This window comes from Athene noctua, chromosome 6, assembly GCF_965140245.1.
Source record: "Athene noctua chromosome 6, bAthNoc1.hap1.1, whole genome shotgun sequence".
NCBI lineage: Eukaryota > Metazoa > Chordata > Aves > Strigiformes > Strigidae > Athene > Athene noctua.
The window spans coordinates 49,555,734-49,577,777 of record NC_134042.1 but is presented as its reverse complement, the minus strand read 5'-3'; the positions used below and the strand labels follow the sequence as shown (position 1 = coordinate 49,577,777).

Below are 22,044 nucleotides of genomic sequence, written 5' to 3'. Positions count from 1 at the left end.
AGAGACCACAGGCAGGAGCAGGGCGAGAGGAAGGCGACGCGATGAACGCCTCTGGAAGCCCTCATGGCCGTGACATGGCGGCCGAGGCGTGAGGCGCTTCAGGCCCGCGCCTCGGCGGGACCTCGATCGCCGCAAAGCCCGGGCAGCGAAAGGGCCCGTTGAAGAAGTTGTTATTAGTCTTGCGAGGAGTTAATTAATGAACCGGGGGGGTGAAGGGGGGGGGGTGGGTAACGCCGGTTCCCGACCGCGGCCTGGGGAAACGTCCCCGTGAGAGGAGGGAGGCAGCGCGCGCGCGCCCCGGTTGGCGCCTCACGGCGGCGGCGGGAAGCGCGCGGGCGGGCCCCGCCCCTCCGGCCGTTGAGGGGCGGGGCGGAGCGGGCGGGGGCGGAGGCGCCGCTGGAGCGGAGCCCGGGGGCGGGCGGGGGAGCGGCGGCGGCGGCGGCAGCAGGAGGAGGAGGAGGAGGAGGGAAGAGGCAGCAGCAGCAGCATGGCGGCCGGGCGCGAGCGGCTGAGCGCGCCGCCGCCTCCTCCGCCGCCTCCTCCTGCCGCCGCTCCCCAGCCGGAGCTCGCGGGCCCGCTGCCCAAATAGCCGCCCTGCCCCGGTCCTGCTCCGCCCGGAGAGCGCCCGGCCATGGAGCTCGCCAAGCCGGCCTTCCCCGCGCTGCCGCAGGCCAAAGAGGACTCGGAGGTGAGCGACGCTGCGGGGGGATGAGGACTCGCCGGGGGCCGCCGCTCCGGCCCCGCCTGAGGAGAACCACCCCCACCCCCCCCCCCCCGGCTGTGGGGCCCTGTCCCCCCGCTGACACACTCCACACACACACCCCCCCTCCTCGGCGGGGTGTCCGCCGCTCCCTCCTGGCCGCGGGGACCCGGCTGAGAACCCGGCACAGGCCTCGCTGGGTCCCCACCGAGGCGCAGAACCATCTTCTTTCCCCCTCTCCTCCCCCCGCACCGGTGACACCCCGGTCCGCAGGCCCCGCTGCCGGGCTCTGTGCTACCCCCCCGGGACCACCGGCCCCATCCTCCGGCCCTGCCGTCTCCATTGCTCTCGCAGAGCCCTTTCCCTCCCGCATCGCCCCTTTCGGGTGCCTCCGGCCTTTCCCGCCCGCTCCCGGGGCTGTTGGCCAGCTCTGCCCGCTGAAGAGAAGGTGCCTGCTTTCACAGAACCACCCCCCCTCGGCTTTATCTCGCCGCTCCCTTGGCTTTTCTCCTCTGAGACCGGCCCCCGCTCACCTTGCCGGCTCTGCTGTCCCCTCTGCTGTGCTTCAGCGGGGTCACAGCCTCCCTGCTAGCCGCCCTTTTGCTTTCCCCTGCCTGTTCCCCCTCCCTTTGTATGGTCACCAGTCCTGTCCTCCATCTGCTGCTAGCTGCCTGCTTGCCCTTTTTTTTTTTTTTTTTTTTTTCTTGTACATGCAGAAAGGTAACGAGCTGCTAGCAGTGAGTACCTGCGTGTCCCCTTCCACACAGTAACTCTTAGATACTCAAGAAACAATTTGGCGCTCCGGTGAGTCTCTTGGGGAGGCATTTCTTACGGTTTGCCAAGGCTTCTCTGCAAACTAAGACAGGTGGCAATATCTGCTACGACTAAACTGCACCCTGCGTGGTGTCAGGAGGAGCCGGGTCAGTGTGGTGTCTGATTTCTGAGCTTGGCTTAGCTTCTGACTTCTGACCCGGGATACTGGTGGTGTGTTTTTATGTGTCACGACCAGCCTTAAGTGTCCTGCTTTGATAGTGTCAGATACTTAATGCAGAATGTCGCAGTCTTCGTGCAGGAAGTTGATAATATCTGAACTCTTCAGATGTCTACAGATTGTTGCATATTTCATAACATCAGCATTTATTTCTGTTTTAACGGAGTTATTGTTGAATGCTGTTACTGCGGTAAGCTACCTGAAATCTGGAAGTTACTGTGTTGGTTTTTTTTTTTCCTTTTTGGTTTTGTTGTCAAGATTTAATGCCCTCTTCACTTGAGAGCTTTGGAGGTGTTTACGAGTCATCTTGTTTTCAGAAAGCTATTATCAGTTTGTATCTGAACACAAATCATATACCACCCTGTGAGGTTTATAATTTGTTTGTTTTTAAATATCTTTTCTTTCTGGAGAAACCAATCATATTATCTACAGCTACTTCTGAAAATGGTTAACTAAATTATGCTTGGATGGCTTTTTGAACCTGTTTATAACTAGAATGGCTGAAAAAGAGTGTGCGGTTAAAATAGTTTTAAAAACAGAGGTCACTGCCAACCTTAACAACTCTTAGCTGAGGAAAAACTGAAATTATGGTGTCCTTCAGAGTAGATTTTTTGCTTTTTTTCATGCTCTTATCTCTCAGTGTTACAATGTACAGAACGTTAGAACTTCACATGCTGCAAGATTGTAGTGGAGAATTTCAAGGACTCTTTTTAAAGACTGTAAGTTCATTCTTTCCCAGCATCTCACATTTGTGTCTGACCTGATCTAAATACATTATAGTTGGAGTATTGGGGGGGGGAAACGGGAAAGTTAAAGCCAGTGTGAGAATGTCAGAGTTCTTGTGGAGCTAACATGTTAAGAGCATTTTTTTCAGCATAAAACCCTTCAGCCCAATCCTTAACAAGATGCTTTGGAAAAGCAAACTAGGGAAACTGAAATCATTCTGCCCACAAAATGTAGTTATTCATGGAAAGCTGAAGATCATCTCTTGTGTATTGCAGCGAGGAGGTTCTTCAATGAGCAGTACTGTCTAGTATTATTTCAGGAAGTTGGTTATGTATGGTTTAATGCTGTCTTGGTAGATCTGCTGATTTCAAATTACTGGGGGGGGGTAAGGGGAGGAGGGAGAATTTGGGGAATCCCTAGTTTACTTCCTGATGTAGGCTGCTCAAGAGTAAGCACAACTTTGTGGTCATTTTAAGGCAATCTAACTGCTACCCCTCAGCAACTTTCTCCTGGCTGACACTAGTAACCATGTGACAGCTAAAATAATAATTTATTTTTTTTTAAAAAAAGCCAAATCAGTGAGATGAGCTGGTTGATTGCACAGCTTCACGCTTCCTAGTGCTGGCACAAGGAGAAGTCAGAGAGCAGGCAAGGCTATCTGCTGAGGGGGTGACAGCAGCCTGTGGCTGGATTGATTTAGGCAGACTGCAGACATGTACTCTAAGAGGTCACTTTTCTGGCCTGTAGATTGTTTGCGATGTCCCTAATCCATATGTAGTATTACAAATTGCTGGATTTTTAAACTACTTGGTTATTGGTACTTTTTGGAACTTGTGAAATGCCACGTTAAGAAATGCTGGTGATATTTACCTGTTGGGAAGAGTTGTGCTGTCTTTGCATTCCCGATCTGATACCATCTTAGCAACTGACAGACCAGAATTTCATTCCTCTGAGTACTGTTAGTGACACGTGTAACTCCTCCCTTTTTTTTTTTTTTTTTATTATTTTATTTACCATCTGCAGTTTGTGTGTACTTAAAGCTCATTCCAGTGGTGAAACTGTATTTGTTGTAGGTCAAGCACAGACAGGTATTTGCCAGCACCTGTCTCGCTTCGGTACAAGCCTGTGTCAGTATTGGCTTGTTGGGCTTGCTCTAGTCTGTGCTCGTGTTCTGGCTGCAGTCTGGGTGAATTGTCCAGTTCTGCAAGATGAACTGATGAAGGCTAGGATAAACCAGCTTCCGTCTTCCACTGGTGAGTCCGTGGCAGTTAAATGCTTTTTCACAGGTCCTTATGCCATCGGAGTGTGTTCTGCTTTTCATCTTTGGATGTTCAACGTGTAACTTGCCATTCTTGCAAAGTTTTTCTGGTATATGCCATGAATGTCTGTAAACTGAACGTTATTCTTCTACAGATTGGCGATATTGAACATGTCAAAGTCTTATGAGTAATAGCGATGGTACACGTCTAAGTTTAGACTTACATGTCTCTTTCTAAAATTGGCACATTTTCCAAGATGAGGTCTCCAACGTCCTTAAATTTGAGAAGTGCTGTGTTTTGGTTTGGGTTGGTTCTTTCCCCTCCCCCCCCCCCCCGCCCTTGCCCAGTATGAACACATACACAGCTAAAAGTTGTTAAAACAGGGTTGGGTTAATAGCAGTTAGTGCATCTGGTATATTAGTACTAGAAACAGCTTAGCACTTTTGGAAAGATGGTGAATAAGAACTGGAATAATTCAAGGAATTTAGTGGAAATTATTTTCCCATTAAATTTGAAACAAACCAGAAAACAGCACTAGGATATGTGTAATGGGAACACAGCAATAATTACCAGTTCGCTTCTTTGTTAAAACATTAGCATATTTGCTTGCAAGCAGGCTGAGTAAACTAGTATTCATGATGCGTTGAGAATTTTTTTTTAGGACTCTCCATGGTTTTTTGTAATAGAATTATCAGCTTATTGACTAAACAGTCATATTTGTCTTTTTATTATGTGTAAAAACTGAGTTCTCTTTAGCACATGATTTTTGGAAGAAATTTACATTTCTTGACAGCTATATTTAGTCTGAAACGCTGATGTATTTTTGATTGCTTTTTTTAACTATGCAATAGTTCAGTCCATCTGAAGGTGGAACAAATTTCTTAAACTTTTTTACTTTGGTTAGGAAACACAAATAACCCCCTTAAACATAGTGATTCTCCTCCTCTGCAGACTTCAAAATAAGTAGGAAGCCTGTATTATAATATTTTACCTGCCCACAGAACAGAGCAAAAGAAATTTGAAACAAATGCTATGATATACTGGGAAATGTAAATCAGGTGACAGATTTTGATTGTAACTCTGTAGGATACTATCAGACTACTTTGCATATATCAAAAGTGTACTGTGGCAGCTGAAGTTGAGCAGTCTTGTCAGTCGTGATTAACTTATGCCTTGCATCCGTGGGAAGCCTGCTGAAGTGCACAGGCATCCACACAGACGTGAAGGTGGCTCACAACTGGAGCGGTTTGTAAAACTGGGGACATGAAGCTTTTTTTTTTTTAATCTAAGTGAGGGTTGTGAAGAGACCTGTGTGTTCCTTGCCTGTTGCAGTATGGCCCAACTCACAAGGCTTTAGTTACACAAAAAAAAACCCAAACCAAAAAACCAAAGGGCATACTTACATACTTGCACCATTATAAACAATTCTGATAATCTGAATGCAGTTTTTCCTTTACTAGCAAAGCTTTGTTCGTTAGTGCTCATTCTACAGATTCTTTGTAAAAAACGTGAATCATCACGACCTTTTATTGTAGTGTGTAGAAATGCCGTGGGGTGAACGCAGGACAAAATACTACTAGAAAAAATTCTGATGAGTGTCAGCTTCTGTGTAAGTCTATTTAAAAAGAAAATAATACAAGAAGTATGGTAGTCCTGCCACTTGGCGATGTGCTTCATATAAGCTGAAGAATTCTTCCTTCACTGCTTTAACGTGCTTTAATAGAAGCCAGTGCTGACAATCCTGTGTGCTAATCGGTATTTAACAAGCTACTAGAGGTATATTTTGGACCAGTGTTAGAGTGGGACAAATAAGAAACATTTGTTTCTTACCTGTATTATGTTTCTACTTTCCGTTTAGTTGCCTTAGTCTACCTTTTATCCTTTCCATGGCTGATGTTTTTTTTCCCCTGCTAAAATAACCTTTTTTTCCCTGTTGTATGCTTCTTCCTTTGTCCATGTGTTCTGTCCTTCCCACCTGCTATTGTTTTTCCTCTCCACCTTCCTGCTTTTGTACTCCTTTGTATTTTCCAAATATGTCTGTACGATGGGGACTTCCCATTGTCCGAGTACTCTTTACAAATACACAGAAAAGGCCGTTAAAATCCACGTCCCAGCCCATGTTTACTAGTGTTGAGACTGACCGAAGTGGGATCTGTGACCGAGGGGGGGGGAATTGCCATTACAGCAAAGCCCATCTAATAGCTGGCTTTGCTAAAAAGTGGCTTTATGCATCCTGCCAACCGCCCAGTGTTGTCACCATTTTTGTCCCAATGCTTATCTGACCTGTGGTGACCTGGAGCAGGGAGCTTATTCAGTAGACAACCAGCTTTGCTAAAAAAGCTGTTAGTTTTGGGCCATTATAGTTTCCTGAGCGTAGGATTAAACAGCTGGGCAAGGGTGGGAATGTAAGCTCAGCCTTTAACCAGCTGCTGCTTTGGGTTAGCAGTACTGTCAAAGCCTTCCTTAACCTCGTTAATATAGCTCTGTTCTTGGTGGCATGCCCGCATCCTGATGGAACAAAAAGACCAGGTTTCATTTTTTATATTTTATATACTTGTACTAGGACTTCTACCTGGAAAAAAAATAATTATATATCTATATTTTTAGCCCTGAAGTAGTCAGGCAGTTGGACTAAGTGATTGGTGTAGGTCCCTTCCAGCTGAAATAATTCTGTTTTTTTATATATATATATGTAAATGCTTCCAGCTGGAATAAATGGCCAAGAACATGAAGCATGACTGAAACTAATGACACAGCCTTTCATTTTGTTCTTGTTCATAGCTAATTTTGAGACCCTTGAAGTAGCGTGCTTCAAGTGATGGACATGACAGCTTTCAGTAAATATTTTTCTTGAATATGTTTTCAGTACTTCATTTAATTTTGTCTTGTTTTCTTATTAAAAGATAGCAAATGTGTATGCTCTATTACTACCTCAGTATTTCATGATTTCTTTTGACAATTGTTTGTTCCATTTTACAAAGGCCAAATCTCTGTTTGTGTGCAGGTCTTTAATGATGTCCTCCTCCTCCCCTTTTGTTGGACTGTATCAGCTGGGAGGTTTTTTTCAAGATACTGTCTAGAATACTTTCAAAACCAAGATATGATCTCATTTAATTGTGTAGATTAGAATTAAAACTGCCTCAGAATTAAGCCTAAAGCTTTTGTGTCAAGGTAATCATTAAGGGATCAGGACCCATCCATGATCCAAGCTGTAGCCTGCTGAGGGGGGGTGATAGGGGTGTTGGCAGTTAATATAATCACGCCCTCTGACTGTTCTGATATAACACTGTATGTTTAATTTCCTGTACAGAACAGAACAAAGTTATAAGCGGGAGATCAGCTCGCCAGAGCAGATGAAGGAATTGAAGCAGGTCAGCAGAATGTGCGGCTGTCACTGCCGTAACAGTTGTCTTCAGCTTTGATTTCACAACTTGTGGAAGAACGTTGCACCAGGTTTGGAGGAGAGACTTCTGAGTGTTATAGCTTATATGAATATTCCACTAGACAGGGAAACAAATTTAGGCAAGAGTATTCTGACAGCTCTAGATTTTTGAGGTACACGAGGAACGATCAATCATGCAGAAGCTTTGCTGCGGTGAATGGTGATGGGAAGAGAAAGCTGTACAGAGGAGTAAGCGATGCTATTAACAACAAAAGAGCTGTTCAAGCGTTGGAAAAGGGTCGGAAGCCTGGAGTGGTCAGGAAGGTTTTGCTGGGACTTATGTGTAGCTTTTCAAAAGGACTTGAGTAACAGTCTTGAAAGCAGGAAAAGATATTGCAAATGGTGGCTGATGCCCGGTGATGCTGAGCAGATAAGGGGCAGCAGCTGCAATCTAGAGAAGATACTTCTTGGTACTGGATTCTTCTTCTTTAAGCTACTGATCTGATTTATTTTACTGGTGGTTTTTTCAGCACCTTTTGAGAGCTTCTTCCTTCATCTGGGGCAGGCTGTGGTTTGCAGGCTTTGCTAATTATAAGGCAGCAAGAGTTTAACCGTAATAATGAAAGTGCAGTACTGCAGATTGCCTTTCAACCAAAGCTGAGCTTTGGCAAAGACCGTCTAGGATGTACCTTTTATATGTGAAAATTAGATAGATCTTCTTAACTTAAACTGTCAGTTAGGGGCCAGTTGAGCAGTCACATATATCCATTTCACTACATTCCTTCCGGTGAGGTGTAGGCAGGTTGCACGAGGTATGTTGTGGTGCTGTCTTCAAAAAAAAAAAAGTCTTTTGCTTTTGTGCGTATCTTGAGCATTGACAATTCTCCATGTCAGAGCTGTTAAACTAATTAAAAAATTAATTATATGAATTTTATATTAAGTCCTAGCCAAGTCACTCTTTCAGGAAAAAGTCCATGTGTACGTGCATTTGCACATGGCGATGTGAGGTGTTGGGGGTTTTTGCCATTAAACTGTTCCTCTAAAGAACACGTATAGCTATGGAAAAATAGTGATGAAATAATGATAACTGTTGGCAGAGTAATTCTTGATGTAGTTTGGGTATTGATTACCAAGAAGCTCTTTGTAGTGTAGAGAAGTTTCGCCTATTCATAAATATCTTCAATTTATTTCAGCTAGGTGTTGGCTGTAGATGGGGGTGGGAGGGCTTGGACATGGGTTTTATTCCCTTTTCTCTTGCTAGTTGCTCTGTTCTGGGGCAGTAGTCAAAGTGCTTTAGATAGTCCCCAGCATTTCATTTGTGTGAATAGAATGCACAGCTGATATGTGCTGTGAACACCCCCAGCAAAACAGCTGAGGTGTCTCTTAAACTTATGTGTCATTTTGGGAAGATCTGTCTGAGGTGAGTGGCTCCTCTTTAAACCTTTGGAGTTGTGGGGGTTATTATTTGTGTACCTTTGCTTTAGTTTTGTGGCTTGTGAGTATTGAAGATTGTGTCTTCTGGCGAGTAGTTGCTTATTCTGTAGAACCTACCAGATATTTAGCAGCAAGGAGTGCTGTTAATCTATCCAGCTCTGGCATCGTCAGTTGTTTTCTTAGCAAAATTCTTGTATTTGGTCTGATAAAAAGAGAAACTTGCAGTTGTTATTTGTCTGCTGGGTGCTTCAGACAGTATGGAAAACAAGTCTGATGAATGGATTCCTTAAAACGAGACCTCTGCTTGGGTTCAGTCTACATGAATAGATTATTTTTTTACATAATTTTGCATAATATTTGAATAATCTTGCATTGTTAGTTCTAAAAGCCTTGAAGGGCTGTCAGGAAACTGCCAGAATCACTCTTTCAGTAGTTCATGTACTTGTGTAAAGAAAACATTTAATCTGAGACATCATCTTTCAGATATTTAGTTTGCAGCCTCAATCCCACTGGAAACTGTACCTTTTTGGCTTCTTGAAGAGCACTGAAGACTAATGTCAGGAGCCAGTACTGACATTTTGTTCTTGTTCAGAACATCTGTGGCATCTGTTGTCTTTTGGGTTTTGGTTTCCTTTGGACTGTATATTGCTAAATTCTTGCCTACTTATTTTGCACAGTGTACAGCTGTTGGGACTAATTCAATTTCCTGCCTCTAATGCATTTGGAGGAAATATTTATAATGTATTGTTAAGTCCCCTTGATCAAAGTAGTGATGAATTTGTGTTTTCATTATGCTCTGCATCAAGACTTTTAAATTCTATGAGTATCTAAATAAGATTAATAAACCCACTTAAGTGTTTGTGTATTCCTGAAGCCTTTTCAGAGTTTATTTCTCATAATGCTGGTTTTATGCTTGGACAAAACTGGTGTTTTCTTTTTGGTGGATGAATTATGCTTTCATATGTGCAGTGAGACAATGGGATTATGTTAAAACACTCCTAGGTCAAGCTTCAAAGGATATGGTTCTGTAAATATCCTTTGGTCACAAAATTTCTACTACCAGGAGCTCTTGTTATTATAGCTGCAACGTACAGAAGTAACTTAGCTTACCTCTGTGTCTATAGCAAAGACCATTTCAGTTTATTTCCCTGTTTGTACTACCATTTTAGGTAGTATTCAAAGAATTGTTTTGAGTGGCTTAATGTTTGTTTGCTTTCTCAGAAATGCTGTCCCAGATTTCAATTCAAGTGGTTTCCAGAATAACTTTACTGATAATAAAATCCTTTCTAATTCCACTGCCAAGAGCCAGCAAAACCACTGGGTAACTCTGTGTGTGTGTGGGAAGCACTGGATTTTTCTTGTGTGGCTTAATAAAAGGAGGTTAATGCGAAATTGATGCTACCGGTACAACTGCAGGTGGACAGTAACACAGTTTAAGATCCTGGATCTGTCTTGGTATAATCCTGATCTCACTTCAGAGGTTGAATATTTAGAGTTTAACTTTCTCATAGTTTTGAGGAGATTGGAACATCAACAAGAACGACATATGGCAAAGTTTTTTCTTAGCTGCCGGTGTGAGTGGAGCAACCAACAAAGTTATGTAAATAAATGTATGCAGTCTTATTTGATTTGATATGTTTGACTATTTCCTTTTTTTTTTTTTTTTTTCTCCAGCTGGTAACTGTGATCTCAGATACAACTCCTTCGTGTGTCAGGGTCAAAGAATGAGTAAGAGCCTGTTAATAGAGGACAGTGGGAGTTGTAAAGAAGGGAAGCCAGGAATAGAGTCTGCCTGAGCACTTTTCTGTTCAGCTTTGGCAGCTCTGTAAAATGGAGCAAAGGATGAAAATGTTGATGCTGGCATTTGCTCTGGGCAGTTTTGATAGATTGAGCTGGATGATAGTAAATAGTCAGCTGGGAAAGGGTGTTTCCCGATTGGTGAACCTTCACAAACTTGCGGGTCTGAGATTTGTGGAAGGGTGTGATGTGCTGAATGTAAATTAATGTCTCCTTGGGGCTGAACACAAGCATATGCGTATGTTCACTGGGCAAGGATCCTTCCCAGTCTGACTGTCGAGGATGAGGAAAAGTGGAGATTCACTTCAATGGCTTGCTGTGTTCATGTAGAACATAAGCTTCCAGAATTGTTAAAGCTAAATCATGAATAATTCAAAACAGAGTTAGTTTGAATATAGTAGGTGAGGCAGTGTGGATTTTAAGGGAGTTACCTGCTATACTTGTTATCTTCTGTTTTTTCAGTGGCTGTAGGAATGTACCAGTCAAAGGAGGTGTTTTGTACCAGTCAAAGAGGTTTTTTTGCTTCTGTGGCTAGTACAGAATGTTCTAAAGCTTTTTTTTTTTTTTTCCCCCCTCCCCACTCTAGAGGGAAGTTTCCAAGCAGAAAGCTGAGGTGTGGATGTATAACACACCAGCTATTCTGCACAGGCTTCATCACTGATGTAGAGTACTTGAGGTTTCTTCACATTAGCTTGCAAAATACTGTTCCTTGCACTCAAGTGTTGCTGGTATCTCTGTAGACAGTTACCAGTAACTGTAAGCAATGTGCCTGTTGCAGAGCTAGTAGCTTGTTCAGTCTGTGGAAAATAGGTTTTGATTCTTTTATATAATATCTCTGTCTGAATTTATTTTTCTCTCCATCTGCCTATATAACTATTTTTTGTTTTATTTTAAGGATTGGACCTATCCCATGAGGAGAGAGATGCAGGTATGACACACTTTCATTTACCATTTGAGTCAAAACCCATGGTGCATTCAGTAGGAAAAAGAAAGTGCCCTACAAAAACACTGATATCAAAATCAATCTTTAGGGGTAAAGTGTCAGGCAGTACCATGGGAGAAGTGTGTGAGGATTGCCAGCTTGTTTAAAAAAAAAAGTTATTCTGGATTGTGCAGGTGTGCTTGCACTTCTGTTGTGCAAGTACTAATAAAAAAAAATGTTGTCCCTTTCAGAATCCCCAAAATATTTTATTTTTGCTTGAGATGGTTGTTAAAAAGCAAAGCTCCAATACATTTTTAACTTAAATTTAGCTGGAAGTGTCCTCAAGTAGGATGGACAATTAAAATTTTCCTAGGGTGGTGTCAGCTGAATCCTTGCACAAGGTAAGATCTACAGACCTACATGTCTTTATTGGTGGGGAGATAAATAGTTAAAAATTGGTATTTTCCTACTACTAGGACAAAGCTAGAAGATTTACCATGCATGTTTCTTTTTCCATTAGAGCGATTTGGAATTAATTACAAGACACAATTATACACAAAGTTAAGAGTTCCCTTCATTTGATCTGGGGCTGGGTAAGATGCAGTAATCAAACTGGAACTTAGTCCAAATAAAGGACTCGATTCCTGTTCCAAAACAAGATCTCCTGCACAAAGATCATGTTTCTTTTATTCTGCCAAACAATTTTTTTTTCCCCTTGTCCTGTTATAAATGACACTTGGTAACATGCCTCTCACTAATACATAAATTACTTGTTTCCACGGCCATAGTCTAGTTGAGTGCAATGTATTATTTCAGATAATTTTGAATTGGTATTAAATGTCTGTTCTTCTGCCTCCTAGGAAATTTTACCTGGGTTATTTTTAGGCCCGTATTCTTCAGCTATGAAAAGCAAGGTATGATTTTCAGAATAGTGTTTCATAAGGAAGCTTTGCTGTGGTGCTTTGATTTGTTACTGTGGGAATATGTTTAAATGTTATCTGTATAAGCGTAAATTTGCTTGCAATCCTGAACTGGAATGTGAAAGATACCAGAGTAGAAGTAATACATGGTGCTTTTGTGGGACAGTCCTCGTAGCCTGCAGGATTATCTGGGGCTGGTGTCAATGCCTCCCCTCTGCAGAGTGACTCTGAACTGCTGCCTCGGGCATGAGAGTTGACATGAGACTGCGTTGTCCTTAACAATCTGGTGAGCTAAAGGGTTACTTTAGGAGAAAAATTAAAAAAGAGCCCTGATTTTAAATTTTTTCTCATGCCTTGAAGTTCTGCATATGTTTGTACACGTGCACACGCTCTTAATTCAGCTAGTCAGCTTTACCTACACCTTACAAACCAGAGAAAAGTGCAAGTTTGAAGTGACTTGTGCACTAATTACAGCGGGCATTCATGTGTGAGCTTCTTGTATTAAAATTAAGTCTTATAGTTAAGCTTGAATAGAATTTTTCTTAGAAAAAAAGTAAACCATTTGAGATGTGCACGTTACCCATCAGGCAATCTGTTGCCTTTGCTAAAGCATTGCTGCACAAATCGGAACTGGGACCTCACCCGTACAGTAAAATAAAGTGAATTGCATCTACAAGAAGGTCAAGCAGTGCTAAGGCAAAGCTTCTATCTGCAGACTTAGAATTTAAACGATTTTACTTTGAATGGTCCAATTCCAGCAAGAATCCAGTGCTAGCTGAAAATTACTGCATCGTGTAGGGACTTGCAATTTGAGGCGAAGTGGAAGGTGGGCAGGGATAAACAAGCTCATTTAGCGCTGCCTTTAGTTCCTGTTCTTTTTATCATTGTTAGGAATGCTTTTGCTTGCAGGTCCTACTGGTTGTGTTTTGTCTCTGAAAGACAGAATTTTTCACTCTGTTTTGAATATAAGAAAACTAGCTCTTGATTTTCCTTGAGGACAGGATATAGCCCTACTGTGCATTGAAGCATAGCTTTTCTTTTTATTACTGTGTAACAGATGGATTCTGTCATTTTAAAAAAAATTTGTTTTTTTCTTTTCCACAGCTACCTATACTTCAGAAACATGGAATAACCCATGTAATATGCATACGGCAAAACATTGAAGCAAATTTTATTAAACCAAACTTCCAACAGTTATTTAGGTGAGAAATGATCATACCATGCAGACCTGCAAACGATGAAAGGTCTTACTTTTAAGCAACTGAATTCTGTATTAACAAGATCTTTTTGTGTGAAGTGTTCTTCCCAAATATTTTCACATTGTCAGAACTGTATGAAAAATGTGCTAAGGTGTAGAAAGACTCTTAAATCCAAACTGTCAAGTGTTTTCATCCTGCTAAACTCTAGGCAATGGCAAGTCTGCAAATGAGAAGTATCGTTAGTTTGCAGTAGCAGTCTTCAGTTTTCAAGTTGTTGGTACTAAGTACCCTTTGTCCTGCTAATAAATCATTTTGAATAACTTAATCAGAATATGTGTACCTCTGAAAGTTGCATAGAGCCCCAGAAAAGAACCCTGGCCCATATTTACAACCTGCTGGGGAGTCTGTAGCGTACTGCTTGCAAACAAAGTTGAAATGCTGTATACAGTTGAAAACCTGTAGCATAGTGCTCGTGTGTTTCTGCCCCTCCAGGAGGGGATTTTGTCAGGGGATGTGGGAGAAGGTTCCTTACTTTCTTCCTCATAAGGACAGCTCCAGAGATTGCTTGATTGTCCAAGTTCTGGAGCTCAGACCAGAAAGTCGAGCCAGGAGGGTAGTTGCTGGCTTCCTTCTGCAGGTTTGAGTATTGTAGTGGGCTTGAATCAGCTCTACATGTGCCAGTGGTGGCAACTTGGTATTACTGTGTACTCATAGCAACTGTTTTCATTGTAGGTATTTAGTCTTGGATATTGCAGATAATCCAGTTGAGAATATAATACGATTTTTCCCTATGGTAAGTATTTATTTGTGTGTTAATGAGAACGGATGGGGAATGGAGTTGCCCAGCAAGAGTTTTCTGAACTAACAGATACCAATTTCAAATTTGGGATCAGGACCCAGCCTGAGGCACCTGGAAGGGCTGTGAACTCTTAAGTGACTTTATTGCCACTTTAGCAAGTGTAATTAACTCCTTTTTTTCAAGTATAGAAACTGAGGCAGAGTTGTATCTTCTTACAATCTTTTTTTAAAAAGAAGTCTGGTCTCAAAACAAAGGATTCAGATCATGGGAGAAGAGAATGCTGGAGAACTTGGCCTGTAGGAAACATATTTTTTGAGACCAAGAATACTTACATGACTTGTATCAAATACTAAAACAAATCCAAAGAGAAAATAATACCTAGCTGATGTAATGAAGTTTTACAGTATCTTGAAATGTGTTTACTGTAGAGGAATTAAAAAGTAGCTTTAAGTTAAACAGTACCTGTTGCATACTGACTTTTGGGAATAGAATGAACTGGTAGTTTTGAGCCATGGTTTTGAATCTTTTGGTTAGTTTGCAATATAGCAAAAGCATTTTGTTTCTTCCCATACTCCCCCCCAAAAAACCCAAACCCAAACCCCCACCAAAAAGCTCTTCTGGCTTCCCCATATATGACAGAGGTGGTCATGTTTTTGCAGAACAAGGCAGCAGATCAGTTGATGGCCTGCAGCTTTTCTAACCTATAATGCCATTTGATCAAACAACATCCTCTGCACATCTCACAGTTACTGACACCTTAGTAGCTCTGTGTTGGAATATTTTTAAGAGTCTAGTCTGAGTTTTCCCTACAGTAAATTATTTAGCTTTTGCTTTTCATCTCATCAGCTGTTTCAACCTAGCACTACATCACATCTCACCTTATAGGTTGATTGGACCTACTTTAATTAGTGCAAATATCACTGGAGAACTTCTAGGAAGACAGAGTCAGTAGAGTGGTCTGGGTCAGATTGCTGTTGATGCATGTGGGTTTTAGTTTGGGGGGGGGGGTTGATTTTTTTTTTTTTTTTCTTCCCAACTGTTAAGCAAAGATGTTTGGAAGTTAATTTTTAGTATAGTGGCTTAACAGGTGACATAATGATTGTGAAAGGCACACATACTGGATTTTTATGCATTTGTTTCTGGCCTTGCACTAGGTTTTCACAGACAATTTTATGGATAGTTAAAAGTACAAAACAAATATAAATGTCCAGTTGAAATGATGTCCGAGTGCATTATTGCATTATTGTCACTGTATATAAAGATACCAAATTTAAATGCCAGTAGCAGTAACATCCAAACATCTAAAATAATCTGAAACTTTGAGTCTTGTAATTTATTTTCTTTTTTAGACTAAAGAATTTATTGATGGAAGTTTACAAAGTGGAGGTAAAATCATATTAACTTTTCTTCTTCATTTATGAATACATTGTTGTTAAAGCTTTAAAACTAACCTAGTGGTATGTATTAGAGGTTCTTAAGTATGAGGTTTTCTTAAATCTGGGGTTTTATTGGGCGTGACTTTAACAAGTTCAGAGCGAAGCAGTCTTCTTTCTTTTTGCCTCTGATGGGAAAACAAGCCTCTCCGTATATCTGTTGTTTGTTTTTTTTTTTCCCACTTTAAACACAACTATGTTCTGTGCATGAGGCTTTTTGCCCCCTCTGTAATGTAGAATCTTAAATCTTCATTGTGGTCCTGGATTCCAGATTCTGTTACTCAGAATCCTCAGAGGAATGGGAATCCATGCTTCTGCATCCCAGGGCAGTCATGGACAGAGTGTAGGTAGTAATCTAGAGTGAAGAGACACTTCTTAGGATGTACCTTTCTACCGTGTAGTTCTCTGTACCAAGGAAAAAAAAACTACATTTCAAAGAATTTTCTTCAGTCGGTACAAGTATGGTTGGTTGTGGTTTTCTTTTTTTCCTTCCCAGGAAAAGTTCTTGTCCATGGAAATGCAGGGATTTCTAGAAGGTAGGAAACCATCCATCCTGCTTATTGATTTTTTTATTTTTTTTTTAAAAAAAAACAATGGAAATATATTTTAATTTTAATATTTTTTTTTCAGTGCTGCCTTAGTTATTGCATACATAATGGAAACATTTGGGGTGAAGTACAGGTAAGAACAGAGCGTGGTCATGTAGTTAACCCCTTGTCTGAAAAGGTTGAAGTGAGAGTACTTTAGTACAGAGAAGTAGCCTGATATGTCTGTAGGTGTTAATTTTTGTAATTCAAGTGGTATAAGTGAATAATAATTCTGGAGGGAACACAAACAATTGTGTATTATTGCCTACTGAGCTTGAGGACTACATGGGGCAGATTATTTCATTTCACTTTGCTGCAGGTTTGTTTACATCCTTTCTTTAAGCAGAAGTAGGTACCTGCTGCTAATGGAAACGGGCTACCAGCCTGACAGATTGATGCCTGCCTTTAAAACTGTAGGAGAGGCCCCAAGAGGCTGTTCTGAGCCGTGTGTTGAAAACAGGCCAGCAAGCTGAAGACTGGGGGTGGGAAAAATCATATTTTACAACTACTGCTTCCTTTTGGCCCAGACAATTTCAGTCAGACAAGCCAGTTCTGAAGAGTCTTTAGGGGTCATGTATTTCCTAAGAACTGATAATCAGAAGGAAGACTCCTGAAACGACAGAGACTTTTGTCATGCTCTGTTTTCCACTGAAGTATGTTATCTCTCTCATTCTCTTTTTAAGGGATGCGTTTACTTACGTTCAAGAAAGAAGATTCTGTATTAATCCTAATGCTGGATTTGTCCATCAACTTCAGGTGACTTTATTTTTCTGGCTGTAACTCAGAACCCATTTGATGAATCATCTTCCTGCAAAACAGCTGTTTGTACTTAGGCGTAACATTTACTGTAAAAGTATGCTTCAAGTAAATGTCAGAGTAGACTTGGGAGGAGGATGAGTGGGTACCCTAGTTCATTAGACTTAAGCTTTAGACAAAGCAAATCCGGGAGAAATAAAAATCCTGGTTTGTGCAGTGATTAAGAGGCTCTGCAACAGCTCGATTGGCAGCGAAGGAAACTGCAAAGTGAATATCGTGGCACGCAGCAGCAATGCTTCTTGACACTTGGATTTGTAGGTGAAGTTCACAAGTCTGAAACAGCAAATGGTGGTATCATGAGGTTGCTTTATTGTATTCCAGGAGCCCACTGGGTGGGCAAACACCAGGACAGTATGTTGAAACAGATTTGCAGTGTCTCTGTTATTGCTTGGGTGGCTGGCAGCAAGATGATTGAGTATCTCCTGAGTTTCTTGGAGGAGTGGTACTTTTAAAGACTCCTGCGAGGAGTTCTTGTGTAGCACTGGAAGTGTGACAGGCCCCTGGAACACAACTTCAAGGCCATGTATGGTTTGTCCTTGGAACAAATCTCTGAAGCTACCGTATTCAAAGTCAGGTTTGTTTCTACTGTCTCAGTTGCCTTCTGGGAGCAACAGTGAGTTCTCTGAACATTCTCACAGAATTTTTTTATGAAAGTTTACTCTCTTCCTTAAAGCCAGTTCGTGCCATCCTTTAAGTTTTCTTTTGCTCTGTCTTCCTGACAGTTTTTGTCATTCAAATCAAAGCAACAAAGAACTCTCCTCTAAAATATCTGCCTTACTATAAGATACTCTGTCCTAGTGAAGTCTCTGAATTAATCCTTCTCATCCTTACAAAGCATTATGCCAGATCAATAGCAAGATGTATTATTCAACTTTTTCAGGAATATGAAGCCATCTATCTAGCAAAATTAACCATCCAGATGATGTCACCACTGCAGTTGGAGAGATCCCTCTCAGTTCCACCTGGAACTACAGGTCAGAAGCCTCTCCTGGGGGGTGTGATGCTGCCTGTCCTACCTGGTGTTGCGGGTGACTTTGGCACTCCCTGAGTAAACCTCTAGCAGCAGCACATCTCAAACTTCTGGGAAGGGGATGGCTGCAGTTGGTGTACAAGCTGTGGTCAAACTTCAGTCTGCAGTACTGAAATATTCTGGTTTGTGGCTGAACTTCCCTACGGTGGTGTCTGACTTCCATGCCATACGGGAGAAGGGCCCTGCCTCAAAATGTCCCAAACCCCCAGCTGCCCTACAGGAATCAGGAGTGGTGGGTTGAAATCAGCCAGTGTTCATGACATAATTGCTGCCCTTAATTTTAAGGCAGTGATCTGAAAAAAAAGTTTTGCTTTGCCTTTGAACAGATAATAAGGCTTGTAAAAAATGTTTCCTTAAGCATATAGAGGTGTGCCAGTAGCTAAAGGTTAGGGAAAATGGAGCGTGGGGTGAGATGTAAAAGGAGTGCAAAAAAGGGTGGATTCTAGGAAATTTCCCTGTGGAGAAGGGTGAGGGAAGAAGAGTGCTGTCAGCAACTGGCTATCCAAAAGCTGAAGGTCTTCAAAGGACAGAGTCCCTGCAGGAAAACACCAGCAAGTGCCCTGCAGTCCTCCTGGCAGCTGCCTGTTGTTAGCGCTGCTCTCAGATGTGTCCTCCTTCCTCTTGCCTCTTCCAGGAAGTTTAAAGCGAATGCACGAAGAGGATGAAGAACTCGGAACCATGCAAGTGGCAGCAGCACAGAACGGATGAGACCCGAGGGCAAGCACTCTTTGTATTGTGAATTCCTGCCAAGAAAGGTGAAGCAAACTAGGGAAAAAGAACTAATAATGCAAAATGGACACAGACATAGCTTCTTCTCAATTACATGTTGCTTTCAGATGTAAATCTGCCTCTGCAACACACTAAGCATCATTTTTAAGATGTTGGACTTCTTGAATGAATAGATGGCACTGATTGTTTTACTCCTTTTTTACACTTTACAGTTTTATTCTAAACCAAGATTTTTGGACTTGCAAAGAGGTATTATTGCAATAATGCACTTTTCATACTTGAAATTTCTTTATTTGTATGATATAAAGTTATTACTTTAAACAAAATGCAAGTTGGGGGGATTTGTTTATAAAGTTATTTGTGTAATTTATAACAAGAGACTTTAGTAAAGAAAAAGTTTGCTAAAATTTCACCTTGTTCTCAGTATATATTATGGTCATGCTTGTAGAAATGTGCTTTATGAACTGCACTACTGGCAAGTGAGCAGCAGCAGTGATCTGAGCAGTATTTAACTCTGCCTTGTTCTAAAACCTCATTGTATACTGAGAGACTGGCACTCAGATCAATTTAAGACAAAATACTGGTCTAAAAATCTCTTGGCTTATGCAAGTTAAACAGAGTACTGATTAATCACTTAATAAAATACGTGCTGAATTAATACAGAGGGCAGCTACCCATTTTACACACAAGACTGAATTCTTGTAGCCAGCATTAAGAAGCTGCTTGTTAAATTAGTTATAGGCTGATTTAAGTTGAACGAGCCAGTACAGTCCATCTGTCTATGAGAAATAGTGCATCTTTGAACCAGTACTGAAGGAATAATTCCCTCTCTGAGACAATAGTTGCATCATTGAGGTAAAAATTAGGTTGGTGTTTGAAAACTGAGGCTCAAAGCACTGGCTGTAATAGTATCAAGACCTAAAGGATTCACCTCAGCTCTTACGAAGTGTTAGAGACAATTAAGGCCACGCACTTAACCAGTGCTTTAACATTTTCAAACTGGGAATCGCTGAGGTGGTTTGTGCAGCTTTAACTCTTCTCCCTTCTCAGATAACCTCGGGTTGTGCAAGTGCAGTTTCAGTTCTGCATCTCTGCTTTATTTGTCAATCAGTCTGTTGCATAAAAGATAGGAATGAAATGATGGCTCCTTTGGACCATGGTGGTGGCTGAGCATATTGCAAAGCTGTTAGAAAAACTTGTGTATTTGGGAAATCTGGGCTTGTAGTTAGACTCTATTTTAACAGAGAAGAGGTAAGAGCTGAATCAGTCTTTTGGGCCCCTCACCCCAAAAAGGCCATTGAATGACTCGAGCGTGGCCAGAGAAGGGCAACGGAGCTGGGGCAGGGTCTGGAGCACAGGTCTGCTGGGGAGCGGCTGGGGGAACTGGGGGGGTTCAGTCTGGAGAAGAGGAGGCTGAGGGGAGACCTCCTGGCCCTCTGCAACTCCCTGCCAGGAGGGGGCAGAGAGGGGGGATGAGTCTCTGGAGCCAAGGAGCCAGCGCCAGGCCCCGAGGGAATGGCCTCAAGCTGCCCAGGGCAGGGTCAGGCTGGCTCTGAGGAAGGATTTCTGTGCAGAAGGGGCTGTTGGGCGTTGGAATGGGCTGCCCAGGGCAGGGGGGAGTCCCCGGGATCCCTGGAGGGGTTGAAGAGTCGGGCTGAGCCAGCGCTGAGGGATCTGGGGGAGTTGGGAACGGTCAGGGGGAGGGTCATGGTTGGGCTGGAGGAGCTGCAAGGGCTTTTCCAACCCAGATGATTCTGTGCATGTAAGACACCCGGGGCTCTGAGCCTCCAGCATCTCCCTGTACTCTGCTGTGGCCAGTGTCCTCTGTCAGCCGCAGAGTAAGTGACCTGCGCTGGCTTTCAGGGCAGATATTTTTGAATTTGAAGGCCTGAAGCTCAACAGCAAAGCCATTTTGTACTGTGAGGATCTCTTCTGATACTGCCTTTTGCTGGAGGATCCTCCAGCACCTTGTTTGCTTTGCAGGAGCCTGTTTACTTTGTAGGAGTTCTGCCTTGCTTTGTGTATTCAAGACAAGTTGACCACGCCTGGGATTTGTTGATCTTTAGTTAGTCACTGATCCTCCGCCTTGTCTCACAGCCCCTCCAGAGCAACTTTGAGCTCTTGGCCTCTCTCAAGGCTTTTATAAGGGGTGGATTTTGGTTTGAAAACTGCTTGGGTTAAAGCATGCTGCTAGAACAGATGTTGGTGGCACCTGAGGAGGAAATCCTGCAGGAAGTAAGAGCTTTTAGCTGAGCTAGGACACCGGGGTGAGGCTTTCCAGCCTAATAACCTCTTCCCATGTGGAATGGGGATGCTGTGGAGTGCTGCATGTGGAGAGGCTTCAGCAGCACTTTCTCTTTGCTGTCTGTCTTCTACCACCTATATCGGCGATGGCACACTGCAAATCCTTCAGAAAAGAAGCCTTTAAGAAATGTATGGTTAATTAGGAAACTTTCAGCTTGGAAAGGGGAAGCATTGCTGTTGCCTCCTTAAGCAGCACAAGTTGTCAGTGTGGTTGCAGGGTTTATTATGTGCTGCTAACTGACTCTCTTTACAGGAATGTGTCTGGGGCTGTTGGGAAATACAGGCTCTGATGGTTCACCCCCCACCCTGTGAGGTTACCGCAGGGTTTGGGGGTGTCTGTCTGTCTCACACAGCTCACCAAACACTGCTAGCTCACAGCTTCTGGGAACCAGAGCTTCTGCATCAAATTGCTTTCTGTTGCAGCTCCCTTGGGAAGGGGTAGAGATGAAACACAGCTAGAAGAACAGTCTTGCTTCATCAAACTATCTCCTGCCAGAGAGGCTGGTTGATGTGGAGTCTGGTTCTGTTACCTCAGTGGGGTCTTGGGGCTTCCCTGGGGACCCTCTTTCACAAACTAACAAGCTTCATGACTAAAGATTTTCCACCAATCTGATTTCTTTTTTTCAGACCATTACACCCTACTGATGCCTTCTGCAGTCATTCTGGTCCGTCTGCCTTGCAGATAACATCCTCTCAGATCCTGAGGGATTCTGACAGTAGTTTTCCTCATATCTGTTAAGCCTCTTATTTAGAACTTGACATTTCTCTCATTTAGCTTATTGCCAGTAGATATTAGTTTGCTTTCCAGATTAAACCAAAGGTGGGAAGTGGTGGCAGGGATCCCTTGCTGTGGTGTAAGGGTAGCAGTAGAGGTGGAATTTTTCTCCCTTCACCAGGTCCCAGATCTTTGGGGATCCACAGCTGGATGTTAAGGTGCTGACACATTCCCTTTCCAGCTTGGGGGAAGCAGAGTGAAGGAGCTGAAGAACTCTTGCTTCCTTCTTGGGATTTCAACT

The 22,044-nt window shown here is 42.6% G+C and overlaps 1 protein-coding gene across 1 annotated transcript; it reads left to right on the top strand.

Moving 5' to 3' along the window:
- The first annotated feature begins 432 nt into the window (after positions 1 to 432).
- On the top strand, positions 433 to 19,050 carry STYX (serine/threonine/tyrosine interacting protein). The gene is made up of 11 exons (XM_074908940.1): positions 433 to 688; positions 11,185 to 11,217; positions 12,072 to 12,125; positions 13,236 to 13,333; positions 14,063 to 14,123; positions 15,479 to 15,515; positions 16,059 to 16,098; positions 16,193 to 16,243; positions 16,833 to 16,905; positions 17,846 to 17,939; positions 18,630 to 19,050. The coding sequence occupies exons 1-11, from the start codon at positions 632 to 634 to the stop codon at positions 18,701 to 18,703; spliced, it is 672 nt and encodes a 223-aa protein (XP_074765041.1). The 5' UTR covers positions 433 to 631; the 3' UTR covers positions 18,704 to 19,050.
- Positions 19,051 to 22,044: the final 2,994 nt, after the last annotated feature.

What these genes read in the sequence shown, in the direction of transcription:
- STYX (XM_074908940.1), top strand. Translation starts at nt 632, where the DNA reads ATGGAGCTCGCCAAGCCGGCCTTCCCCGCGCTGCCGCAGGCCAAAGAG. An exon ending in AGGCCAAAGAGGACTCGGAG is followed by an intron (nt 689 to 11,184) that starts GTGAGCGACGCT and finishes TTTTATTTTAAG; the next exon opens with GATTGGACCTATCCCATGAG. An exon ending in ACATTTGGGGTGAAGTACAG is followed by an intron (nt 16,244 to 16,832) that starts GTAAGAACAGAG and finishes TCTCTTTTTAAG; the next exon opens with GGATGCGTTTACTTACGTTC.